The 12,658-nt window shown below is 56.3% G+C and overlaps 3 protein-coding genes across 3 annotated transcripts in view; 1 reads left to right on the top strand and 2 right to left on the bottom strand.

Annotated features, from left to right (window-relative positions):
- Positions 1 to 3,008, top strand: part of N657DRAFT_640732 (uncharacterized protein) — a 3,771-nt gene extending 763 nt beyond the window's left edge. Inside the window, exons 2-5 of the mRNA XM_062792023.1 lie at positions 11 to 719; positions 790 to 1,230; positions 1,282 to 1,871; positions 1,928 to 3,008. Coding sequence (XP_062650635.1) covers positions 11 to 719; positions 790 to 1,230; positions 1,282 to 1,871; positions 1,928 to 2,694 — 2,507 coding nt within the window. The 3' untranslated portion in view covers positions 2,695 to 3,008. The remainder of the gene's footprint in view (positions 1 to 10; positions 720 to 789; positions 1,231 to 1,281; positions 1,872 to 1,927) is intronic.
- A 702-nt stretch (positions 3,009 to 3,710) lies between these two features.
- On the bottom strand, positions 3,711 to 4,476 carry N657DRAFT_178443 (uncharacterized protein). Its single transcript, XM_062786110.1, has 2 exons — positions 3,824 to 4,476; positions 3,711 to 3,757 (listed from the first exon to the last, which is right to left on the bottom strand). Exon 1 carries the CDS (start codon positions 4,426 to 4,428, stop codon positions 3,997 to 3,999), a length of 432 nt encoding a protein of 143 aa, XP_062650634.1. The 5' UTR covers positions 4,429 to 4,476; the 3' UTR covers positions 3,711 to 3,757; positions 3,824 to 3,996.
- Positions 4,477 to 6,360, bottom strand: N657DRAFT_178442 (uncharacterized protein). The gene is made up of 3 exons (XM_062786109.1): positions 6,096 to 6,360; positions 5,646 to 5,804; positions 4,477 to 5,581 (listed from the first exon to the last, which is right to left on the bottom strand). The coding sequence occupies exons 1-3, from the start codon at positions 6,169 to 6,171 to the stop codon at positions 4,497 to 4,499; spliced, it is 1,320 nt and encodes a 439-aa protein (XP_062650633.1). The 5' UTR covers positions 6,172 to 6,360; the 3' UTR covers positions 4,477 to 4,496.
- Positions 6,361 to 12,658: the final 6,298 nt, after the last annotated feature.

Below are 12,658 nucleotides of genomic sequence, written 5' to 3'. Positions count from 1 at the left end.
GAGCATCAAGAGCATCAAGAGCATCAAGAGCATCAAGAGCATCAAGAGCATCAAGAGCATCAAGAGCATCAAGAGCATCAAGACCAGCTTGAACACCATGAACTGCACCAACTCCAAGGACTGCAGGAGCCAGCGGTTCCACAACAGCACAGTTCCCGTTCACCGGACAGCGTAGATGACCTCCAGATTGCCGCCCAATTGACCCAGGTAATGGCCGCCAACGTCCAGGATCACATCCAGGAGGGGCAGCCGATTCCTCAGCAAGCAGGGCAGGCGGAGCAGATGCAGGGCCAGGCCGAGCCCGATTTGCAAGAGCAGCTCGAGGCGTCATTGCAGAACCACGAGCGCGAAATGCAGTCTCACCAACATGAACTCCAGACTCACAATCACCAACTCGAGGGCCACGACCTCCGGGCTGCCCTACCGCACGAACACGCTCAACAACAACACTTTGTGCAGAACCCACACCCAGCGCCACACCTCCCTCACCACATGCCGATGGAGCATCTGCCTCAGACCCACCCGTCGTACCAGATGCCCGACAACACGCCACCGCGCAAACGGTCCAAGGTGTCGCGTGCTTGCGATGAGTGCCGGCGCAAAAAGATCAAGTGTGACGCGCAGTCCGAGGCCACTGAGCAGCCGTGTTCCAACTGCCGCCGGGCCAATGCACAGTGCCTATTCAGCCGCGTGCCGCAGAAGCGTGGGCCCAGCAAAGGGTATGTCTCGCCGGACTCTTCATTCTCGAATCTACTCACTTCATAACGACGGGGCTCCTGACTTCTGCAGTTACATCAAAGAGCTCGCCGACAGAATTAACACGATAGAGGGCAAGCTTAACACCAGCGTGGAAGGCTTGGAGAGAAGGGCATCAGGTGAGGTGTTCGCCTCTCCAGGACTCGGCGACGACAGTAGGAAGAGGCCGTTTTCGAGTCTTTCGGGTGACGGCTACCAGACGCCGTCTCCAAATAGGATAGCGTCAGCCTTTGCAACCGACCACCGGCCGATTCTGCCTTACCTGCATCCCGACAACCGCCCGCACGACTCTGGGGTATCGGCCGACCTTGCCATCAAACCTGCCATGCCGGCGCATTTCTCTGGCGCGTCAAATGATATCGGTCCGCAGGGCCAGTCTGACATGATGGACGGAATTCCCCAAAATGGCCAGCATCAAGGGCCGTCGCATCCGCCAGACCAGCTTCCCGAAATTGAGGACATGGCCTTCAACCGGTAAGTGGTCAAGTCTGCTACTCAGGACTTGAGCCGTCTAACAGCAGCCAGCTACCTCGAGGTCATCCATCCGACGTTCCCCGTCTTGGCGAGCACCAAAGCCAGGGTACTGTCGCTGTTGTGGCAGTCGCCTTCGGCCCTCCAAAACGCCTTTTACAACGCCTTTCAGTCGTTGGTCAAGCCGTTCCTCCCCGCCTCCAGCAGCAGTGCTGTGGACGGCGATCCCGTGACAGCTTGCCGCCTACTCAGCGATTGGGAGGCGGAGCGGAAGCCGCTGTCGTCGGTTACCGATCTGGTACGCTTCCAGACTCTAGTCATGGCGCTGATTTCAGTGGACTGCCAAGGTATTTCCTTTGCCAAGGGTCAGTTGGGCGGGCCGTCGAAAGCCGAAATCCTGGGTCGGGCCGTCGGTCTTGGTTATTCGATGAGGACTCACCTTCGGGTAATCGACCCGGATCCCAATTCCGAACTGGATCCCAATTCGGACGACAACGTGGCCCTGCGGGCGTGGTGGGTTCTGGTCATGCTGGACCGGTGGAACGCCGTCGGAACGGCCACACCTACCTTGATCGGCAATGACAATATTGTTGTTCAACCCGGCCTGAAACATATTGTCGGGGAGGTGGTGTTTACCTTCATCCGTAAGTCTCGTGAGACGTACCGTTTGGCTATTACGCCTGCCTCACACATTTCACAGGAATTTCCTACGTGCTCGGATATGTCGTTCCCATCGCTATCAATCCCTCATTGAATCCCTTGTCGCACGGAACCGCAGTGCTTGGGACATTCGCTAGCGGCGCAACCCAGATGCTCAGCTGGTTTTTTCCCGATGGAAGCGCCGATCCGGTGCTTCACCTAGCCTACTGGCACGCCAGGCTTCTGTCCGAGCTCCTGTCTGAGGATCGGGCCCAACGCACCGCCAACATCCTCCAAGCGACGAAGAACATCGTCGGTATCCTCACATGTAACCATGACCTCCTCACGCCACTAACCCACCACTTCACCACCCTCGCCTCGCTCGGCCTACTGGAATTGCTCCGTCATAAGGACATACGCGACGAGGCTGCCAAGCTGGTCAAGGACGTTCTTATTTACAGCATTTCGCCCTCGCCCTGGAACGCGGCCATGCGCGAGAAGCTCGCGGAGTACCAGGGCCGTCCCAACACGGCGGACGGCTCGGCCGGCCAGAAGTGCCAAAACTTGCAGCAACTGGCGGATGTTGCTACCACCGTCGACGGCTCGACTGATGCCCCTGATCCCGCAGCGATTGTTGAGGAGGGATTCAAGGAACAGCCCCAAGCCCCTGCGATCAATGGCACGACGGCTCCGGCTGAGAGTGGTGTTAAGCCGGGGGATGGACAGCACGGTGGTGAGTCGTCACAGGCGCGGGTGAATGTTTTCGATGTGTTGAGGAAGGGGTACCTCAACTGGTTCGACGGAGCCAATGAGGGAGTGATTGTGTAGAGGAGCAAGGGCGCCGCGCGGGATGGCTTCGTTATCGCCTGTTTTCAGGCCGTTATACCATTGTTGGGTATCGGTATTTTGCTGTATTGTATATGTGTAGTAATTCTGGGTCGCGCGAAAATCAGGCTGGCGTTGAGAGGGAGTGTAGGCGCTGCGTACGAGCCAACTTTTATCCTTAACACTTCAAACATCTGGGTTTTGGTACTTGGCGGCTCTTACAGTGTTTACATTCCGACGCCGCGGTGTCTTGAGTCATTGCATTTGGAAACAGGCAGTATGAGCTCAGTTTATGGATTAACATGCAGTCATCCAGCCCCTAAACTTCAGATGCGCCCCGCCAGGGAACACGAGTCCAAAGTCGACCGAACCGCAACCCACGCACCCTTCATCAACAGGCACTGCAGCGGTGAAGTGAAACAACCCGGCCAGCCAACTGTCCGGCACAGTCCACACCGGACCCATAGACCTCGCAGCACAACAGAGTCCAAAGGAACACCTCAGATAATTGTCCAACATCACGTCAAGTACCAGAGCGAAGAAACCATGGCAGACGAGCCCGGAGCGAGGAGAGAAAAGGGTACGAAACTGAAAATCACCGATATCTTCGAGGATTCCAACTTCCCCCGCGGCCCGAGCCTCACTCTCAGCCCCGTCTCAACTCCCAAAGCAGAGAGAACAACGCCGAGTTACACCCTTAAAACTCCACACCTAGAAGTTGCAATCGACACGACACACACACATTGACGGTGCAGCTGTTCGAGGAGCACATCGGCAGAAGTATCAGCTTCATTGCAAGCCCCTGAGCGCCAAAAAGGACCTGAGGATGACAAAAAAGGGAGCAGAAACACGGATTCCCCAGCAGATATGTACAATACCTAGCAACCTTAAAGCAGCCGATCAGGCTCGCCCACGAACAACAACATCAACCACAACCAAAAGAACCAAAATCCCATCTATATTCTTGTCTTCGCCCTTCACAATGCTGGCAGTAGTATGCAATGCTATGTTGGTTTTATCCGGTCCAATCCAGAACTCATAAATCCCTCCGCGTGCCAGCCATCGTCTATATAAAGTTAACCAGAAACCGGCTTCAAAACCTTTGGTTGAGAAACGGTAAAATGGTGTGTACCTTGGAACAGCATCCCAATTCCCCAAACGGGATAATAACGTAGAATAAGTGCCGGTGCAGCACATAAAGAGCCTAAATCAAGGCAGGCAGATAGATATATCTGAATGCCAACACAAACACCTCGACGGCAATGGAAGTCCGCCGTGGAAGGGGAAGAAACGGAAGAAACCGTCTCAACAACCAGCCGCCCAACCAACCCCCAGACTTTTATTTTTGCTCTTTTTTATGACCCCCAATAACGCGCTTGACCGGCTCCAAATACAACAGGAAGGCGGGACACCAACAAAACAAGGGTGTTGTATGATGTGTAGATGCAGGAACGATATATCATGTAAGACAGGAAGAGCCGGATCATCATCATGTCGTTTGACTGTCGTGGCGATAAAGGGAAGAACAAGACGGTGGCAGAGAGAGAAAAAACAACTGCCTCCCGCGCCGCCTCGAAGAAGGAAAAGACTCCGTCTCCGCAAACCGCCGACCCCGTGCGTGCTCCAGTTTGTGCCAACCAGTAAATGCAACAAGATATATAACTCCAGATATGGACAAAAGGAACATGGGCGTGGCATTCCGATTCGAGGTATCCGCTGCTTACACCATCGTTCCATGGCTAACGCAGGTGGCAGGGGTATCTGAGAGAAACCGTCCGCGTCATCGTTGCCAATGTCGCTCCGTATCATGGGCCATCCCAGAATGAGGGCATGCTGCTTTCAGTGGGCGACTCGGTCAGGTTCGGAATGCCGTAGTCATTCATCCAGAATGCCGGGTCGTCATCCAGAGATGGGAGGCCGCTGAAGGCGTGCGCGCCGGTGGTAAGCAGTGTCGGGTCATCACCAGCCATGGAGGCAGGTGTCGACAGGAATTTGCTGGCGTCCTTCTTCTCGAGATTGAAGTCGTCCATGTCCAGGCTTGTGAGATCCGTGTTGCCGATAATGCCAAATCCATACCCACTGACGGGGACGCTGCTTTGGAACGTGTCATAGTCATCGAGCGGGTTTGACAGGAAATCCTCAACCTCCGAGACATCACCGGACATCGACGTAGTCGTCGTCAGGGTCGGGATCTCCGACCCTGTGAAGTCGAAGCCGTAGCTCTGCGGCTGGCTGAAGTTCGAAGGTGCGAAATCGGATGTCTTGCTCGCAAGCTCCAACCCTTCGTAATTGCTCCAGTCAACTGAGGCGGCGCTCAGTCCGGCGCTAAACATGGGCTGTTCGTAATCTGAGAACGAGCCGAAGAAGTCGGCACTGTTGGGGATGTACGGAGGGTACTTGATGCCCGACAGATCCAGGGGCGGCAGTTGCCCGTTGAGCTCCGCAAACGAAGAGGAAGCCTCCAGCAGCGGCGAAGCAGCCTCCGACTTGACCCTCCTTTGCGATCGGGCGGCACCGCCACTGCCGCGACTTCCCGTCGTAGAACCGGAATCGCCGCTTGTTCCGGCACCAACAAGGTCGTCCATGGACCGATTCCGCATGCTGCTCGCGCTGGTCATCGAGTGGACGCGATTAAGCTGATACGGGCCGCATTTCTGCGAGGCCTTGGCGTGCTTGTACGTCGGTTTGTGGTGACCGTTGGCGTCGAACATCAGGACGGCGTCCGAGCTGGTCGTGTTGGCGCGGCGCCTGGAGCGCGAGTTCGACTTGGAGCTCTTGGAGTGGCAGGCGGCGGCCCCGTCCTCCGAGTCCGACTCGGGCACCGTGTCCAGCGTGGGTTCCCTCTTGTGTGAGCAGGTGCAGCGGCCGCCATGGTTGCAGCAGCAGCTATCTGCGGACAGAGGTCAGGAGTCAGAGGAGCATAGCCTTGATCAATTAGACAGGACAATGCTCACCCTTGTGACCCTCGATCGTCGGTCTCAAGTGCACGCATTTGTGGGTCTTTTCGCCGCAGTCGCACTTGACGTGCGCCGAGCGCGACTTGCGCATGGACCGGCAGTGCTGGCATTGCGATACCGGCCTTCCCTTCTTGTTGATGTGCTGGAGCGGCCGATCTGCGCCGAGTGTCAGCTGTCTCTCTCCTTTTGCTTGTACAATGCGACTGCCCCGCGATAAAATTTTGGAGACAAGCCAAGCAACAGCATGAAGTTGCGGCGGGTTTGGAAAGCGCTGCCCCCACCATTAAGCTGCTTGGGTGTGCTTCCGTTGATGCGAGGAACTTGCGTTACCCCTCGGCTGCAGCCGGGCAAAGCCAACAACAGGGTTGCGCCAGCACACTGCCTCTGGTTGTATGCAAAGAGAAAACGCAGCGGAACGGTGCAGGAACCGACGAGAAAATCACTCACCGTGATGCTGGCAGTTGCTTACGCGGTGGCCTCGCACACAGGCTTCGCACGCCCACTTTTCTCCGTCGATGAGCATGGCGGATGGTTCGCGATTGCAACCGGCCTTCCGAAACCACGGCTAGCTGCTGCTGTAAGGCAAGAATGATGGTTTGTGACTGCCGGAGGTTGTCCAGCCCAGTTCCGACTTGATCGCTCCGTTGACGGCGCTGCAGAGCCGGCAGGGGGAAGATTCGGAAAAGCTTCGGGAATGCTCTCACGCGGCGACGGGGGGGCTCGAGACAAAGAGGGTCGCAGAATGCACCGCCTATAGGGTCATTGCTGGGGGTACCGCCCGCCCAAAAACATCGGTGCAGGATGCTCGTAGACTCCAAATCGAAGCCGAAACCAAGTTTGCGTGGTGTTGAGGGAATCCCGAAGGGCCAAAGGCTGAGGGAATGGAAATTAAAAAAAAATAATGTGGGTTGAGTGGAGATGGGGTTGTCGGCTTCGCGAGAGTTACCTTGTCGTTGACGGGTGCCCGGTGGAGCAGGTACCACCGGTGCCTCCGCTGTGTATGTGTATAAGTCGACGGCAACTCCCACGGTCCGGAGGCGTGACTGAACTTTGGCGCGGGCAGCGCAGAATGGGGATTTCAGGGCAAAGCGGGAACGGTGTGACCCTGATTCGGGAAGGCTGCGTTCTGTCGGAAGAATCGCGTTGCGGAGCCGGGCCTTTTGACGACGGGGAGAATGAGGGAGCCTCGGGCCAGCAACACCTCGAGTTGAGTGTGTGCAAATGGCAACCGATAACCGAAACTTGAAAAATCTCTGCGTGGAAAGACGAAGTGACAGGCGGCTGACGGCACTGACGACACGGCCTGCCAATCCAGGCGTAGTGGGCCGAACAGGGCAGGAGCAGGAACCGCGAGAGAGAAGCGACGGGTGAGCACCTTCCGGAGATTTTTGCTGGAGGCTAGCTGGAGCTAGAGCCCAGCAGCATGACGTGCAGGGCAGAAGCAAACGCAAGGTATCAATGTGCAGCAGGAAGGGCAAACTCAGAAAGGGCGCGCAGCATGGTCGTGTGTGCGAGACTCGGAGCCCCGGCGACCGAGGGAGTAGCCTCCTTTAATGTCGGCCCGGGCGTGGGACGTGCCATCAGACTCGTGGGCTCGTGGTGGGCTTCTTTCCACATGTGGATGCTTCGACAGAATGCGGCGCCCAGCATGGGACAGCGGGCTTGCTGCGCGGGCTTGTCAAGCCTGCCCACTGTTGAGACCCCAGCCCACGCAGCCAAGGTTCGGCGTTCTAGTGACGAAACGGGTGCCGGATCGGGATGGCATCCTTGGCGGAGTTAAATAGTTACATGACTGCTGCTGTACCCAATACAAATTCCGGCCCTCGCGGCCGTCGGGATTGACAAACCACAGTTGAGTCTGGAAGACATCGACCCTCTTGTCCCTTTCGCATATGATGGAACACTGCCAAGTGGTTGGTGGCAGGTTTTCGCCTGCTGTATTGTAGGTAGGATAGGTAGGCGAATAACGGGTCCCCCCCCGGGTTTCCCTGATGGGATTATCCAGCGGACGATGGGCCCGGCTTGGAGACAAGGGCTCCGTCTCGCGAAGCCGGTGCAGGCGCAGCATGGCTTGTGTTGGCGTGGGCATACCGAGGGCAACAAGGGTGCGGGCGACGTGAGTGTGGAGGCTCCATTGGAGGAAATGTCGCTTTGAATTGGTGGGCATCTGTTCGGCCTTTCTGGCAAATGGAACCTGCCAAAGCCGGTGTTCCTGGCCCGGGCGCCTTTCTTCGGCCCACATACGCTCCTTTCCTCACCCGCGCTCGGTCTGCCCTTTGGGCTCCGAGTCTTTCACCGGACTTGCGAACCAGGGCAGCTGCGCAAGATCAACGTTACCTGAGCTCGTACCTGGACTACTAAGCTCAGATATCCGGTTTCAACAGAGGTCGGGTGTGGCTCCCACCGACAGAACCTCGTTCGTTCAAATTCTCCATCTTACTCATCCAACTTCCTGATGTTGGCGCGATCGGGAAACCCCGGCCTCGCTCTGCATGTGTGTTTGAGGGCATCGAAATTGGTACGGGGCAAAGACTGCCACATTTCCTTCCGCTGCTCCCTCGCCAATGTCCCGGCATAAGCCTGATGAGCTGGCCGCACTTCTGGCCGTTACTGCGTGGACATTGGAAAAGGCTTGGCGCTATCACGGGTCAGTTTTGATAGCCAATTGACGGGTGAGTGGGGGACATGCTGTGGACGGCAGCGTCCCCACGACGGCGCTTCTCGAAAGGCGGATAGAGCCAAACGGCAAAAGAATAGGAAGCTGGTCTCAATTTTGAGCCTTACCAGAGAGCCGGTCGGCTCGGGCTCCAGATTCGAAAACAAAGTTTACGAGCGCCAAAGGCTGATTCATGCTCCTCTTCCGAGCCACCGGCATGAACAGAAAAGCCGCCTATGCCTCGAGGCTCAAGACTCGAGACGCTCACCCCAGTCTCCCTTTGACCGTTGCGAGCGCCTGCAGCCGCTGCCAAGGCGTTTCTTGTCACGTCTGGCAAACTGCGAGTATTGTGGCTGGTGAGACGAAAATCGCAGCATCCTTGTACTTGTCAATGATTTGTCTCAATCAATCATTGTTTTGGGGCCGGACCACGACATCTACGGGGTACTTATCGACACAAAGGTATTGTGTCATTGCTCCTGTCTTACTTCCCCCCGCAAGCTGAACAACAAGGGCGCCGGGGCGATTCCATGTTGGGCCACTGCAGACGCCTCCACGCCGCCGCTGAATGTTCCGGGCTGGTGGTCATCGGAGTCCTGCATTGGCATCCCACGGCACAGACCTGCAGCACGCCTAATCCTGTGCTGAAATCCAAACAGCATTTTCACCCCGTTGGCTAAGATGCCGGGATGGCTGGCGTAGCCGACGGGCTTTTACGGGCGTTCTTGGCTGGCCGGAAATGCTATTGAACCGCTTTCGCCTGCAGTTGGGGCTTCGCAGTCGATTCAGAGGCAGAATGCACATAGCGCCGAGCCATGCCGACCGCCGTCTCCCTGTTCGAACGACAATCCTACGATAGAGTCGACATCTGACGAAATTCGCCGTGTTAAGCTCTTTGAGCGAGTTGAGATCAATATAAGTTCGAGTCCCGAGACCGCCAAGGGCTTGGGTCCACGGATCGATATTGATCACCTACGAACATGTCTCAGGGACCTTCTCGTTACAGGTGCGGATAGAGGTGGTGCGTGGACGTTGCAGCATTCGTCCTGGTTTGCTGACCAGCAGTCTCAGCATCTGCAATTGGCTGTGGCCAGTGGGTGATCGAGCAAACGACTTGGCATGGCGCTCACAGATCGACCAAAGTGACGGCTCATGATTGCAGCCCACAAGCTGCCATGCCCGGAGTCTGTGCTGCCGTTACCTGGCGACGCGGCAGGGTCCGGCGGGGTCAAGGCCCGGCCTAAATCGGCCCTAACAGTAACCCATTCGCCATTGCCGCCCACACCCGGGACCGGTCCTGTTGCGGAGTGAAAATTTTCAACACACAACTGCAGATCGACCATTCGGGCACTCTCTCAATTCTGCGATGCCATCCAGTACATTCACCACCGCGAAATAGGCGCTGATGCCCATGCCTCAATCGGCTTAGCCCACATTCACCGACTTGTCTATTGGGACAGCCCCCCCTGCCTTCGGTGCACAGCCGTTAAACCGCTTCTGGTTTGAAGCCCACCTACAAGCCGCAACAAGTTTTCACAGCCAACACTAACCTACATAACTTAGATACTTTAATTGAACAGATTTAATCGAACAAATTGCGACCATTATAATGCACTATGTCCTTCAGGCATCAGTACACTAGTGTATGCCTTCCAAGCCTCCGGTGCGCAAGCCTACTGTGTAGAACCCGGCGCTGGAGCTTGCCGGCTCGGCCCCACACTGGGCTTCGCCCTGTTGCCTGTAAGTGGGGCTCCATACCAAAAGGTTTTTAAGGGTTGTGCACCGAAGGCAGAGAGGGCTTGTTCCAATAGACAAGTCGACTTCACTCGTTGAACCTACTGACAAGACCTCACCTTGGATTTGGCCAACGACCGTCACCCGGTTCACTTTCGGTCGGCGCGGCGTGGCCTGCCAATTAGGAATCCGGCTCTGGCCGTGGTGCATCGCCTATACACCAGTAAAAGTTCGTTCGGCTCACCACCATTGCTCCATCACAACCTGCTTAGGACCGTGGAACATCGGATCAAGATCAGCATTCGACGCTCTGGCATTCCATGACACACAGAAGGCCTATCTGGATGTCTTCAGGTGCACCCTCCAAAAACACCCCAGGTGTGCTACCTGGCAAGCCATGCGCTGTCTCCATGTTCGGTCAAAGAGCCAGATGAGACATTGTCGATGTCTCGGCTTCTTCCTTCATCGACCTTTCGACAAGCTGCAGTATCATACTGTCAACAATCAAAGGCGGTCCAGCAATCATTGTTCTAGTTGCTGCACATGACCCCAACGTCCTGGTTGCAGGAGACGCTGCTGTTAGACCTCACACCTCGCCCCAGCCTTGTCAACTCCAAAGCCACATCTGTAAGTGGCAGGTGTTGAAGCCTCCGGTGTTCTGATGCCCAGCCGCACGCCCGCAATCCTTTTCATCTCAGGACCTGAACCAACCGCAGCGTTCGACAGCACAGGCAGTTACTACCTGCGAGTTTCCCACTTTCCTGAGTCAAGGCGCGCTCTTTGGCGATTGCACTTCATGGCTGGTCCGAACTCAGTTCTAGTTTCATGGAACACATTACGGAAGCGCCATGGCCATCGCCTCCCTCACGAACCGGCTGCCACACTGCTCTGTTCAACGGCAATACCAGTTCCCGATAATCGGCGCGACCGGCGGTGGAAAACCGGAAATACTGTCAGTGACCCCTCTTTCTGGTACATTTGGGGGCTTGGTTTCCTGCACCAACACCATGAATGAAGCCGGTCATCGTCATCCGGCAAGCGCCATCAGTTTGTATGTGTGTCCAACAAGCGACGGAGCGACAATTCGGACAGGTTTCTGGCGCAACGCTGAGGATGTCCCATGATCTGGGTTCATTGTGGACGTGGACAGAAGCCGCGATTGGCAGCACACGATCAACAGACGTTATCCCCTCGTTCAGCTCCGCCATGAGTCCGGTGCACCTCCACGGAAATCCCAGAATGTCTGATTGGGAAGCTGGCTAGCTCCGCTCGCGCTCACTGAGCAAGGCGGTTCGCCTCAAAGTTACCTGAATCACACCAAGTTCTTCATGGCGACCATTCTTGTCTTAAAGCTCCCCTGGTACCACTTCCTCGGAGCAGGTGGTGCATGTCACCCCAGTCACCATCCATCATATTCGGTCTCGGTCTGAACAGCGACTTTCATGTGTTTGAAGTTGTCCATCACTCTGGTGTCGCCGGTGCCTTCGCTGCAAGGAGTTACAAGCGTTATGCCTTGGAGCAAGTATTCAAGAGCATTTCAGCAGCCATCTCTTTATTTTGGGCTGGCAATCACCTGCAATCAAGGACGGTTCGACTAGTTGCTTGTGCCACCCTTCCCTGCAGCTCAAGTGAGCGCTTGAAGCTGGACTTTTGTGGCGTTCCCCTCCACTTGGTAACCCCCACGCCACGGGAGCGCCGCTCGTGCACCTGCTAGCGCCACTGAGCACGCCTTCATCATGCGGGTGGGCATCCCATCAGGGTCCCTCGTATGCGACCGTGTCACAATTGGTACCAACAACACACCAATTGCTCACCTTTGCCGGTCTCAAGTGAGGCCCTTTTTTTTTATGCGTACATCCTGCCTGGAGTGGTACTCTCTGCTCGTGTCCTGCCCGGCTTGGGACTGCACCGCAAGATTCTGCAAGCAGCCGACTTGGCAAACGCAGAAGATTCGTTCGCTGCATAAGCCGGTACTGGAGCGTTCCTCCAGGCATGAGGCCCCTCATCTTCAGGTGCCGAGTTTGCATGGCGATGAAGGAGACACAGTCGGTCATATTGACGGTTTGGGTTTCCCATGACAGATCACGACGAGTCGAGTTGTTAGTTGTCGCCATGGCGGGTACTCACTATTTATTGGAGTGTACCCACACCCGCAGCCATTGCTCACCGTTGATGCGGGTGGCTTGTCATTGGCAAAGATGGATACTTTTGACCCATTGCTGGGCGCCCGTGTTGAGAAATCGTCTTGATGCTCCAGGATACCCGGGAATCAGTAGAGGTTACATATCGAAGTTGTGAAAGCGCCGTTATCGTGCCCTTGCTGTGTCTGAGGAGAAACTGTCAAGGGTGGTTGATGGTTGTAGCCCGCGTCGCACCAGCCCACCCTGCATGCGGCCTGCCATGTGTGGTGATCTCACCCGCCCACAATGCGGGTGATCATCAGCGGGCAGGCCATGCCCACATTGTCGGGGCTGGCCGGCTGGTACGGCGCCCGCCGTTACGTCTGGTTTCAAAGATCGGAGTTGCTGTACGGAGTAGCCATGCCCACGTTCACCTTGAGAATCCTTCACTCGTACCCCAGAATAAGCTCAGCGGCCAGCTCATCTGCCATCGCGCAGTT

Source organism: Parathielavia appendiculata (genome assembly GCF_033297405.1).
Source record: "Parathielavia appendiculata strain CBS 731.68 unplaced genomic scaffold N657scaffold_2, whole genome shotgun sequence".
NCBI lineage: Eukaryota > Fungi > Ascomycota > Sordariomycetes > Sordariales > Chaetomiaceae > Parathielavia > Parathielavia appendiculata.
The sequence above is the reverse complement of the archived record's forward strand: the minus strand, read 5'-3'. Positions and strand labels throughout refer to the sequence as shown.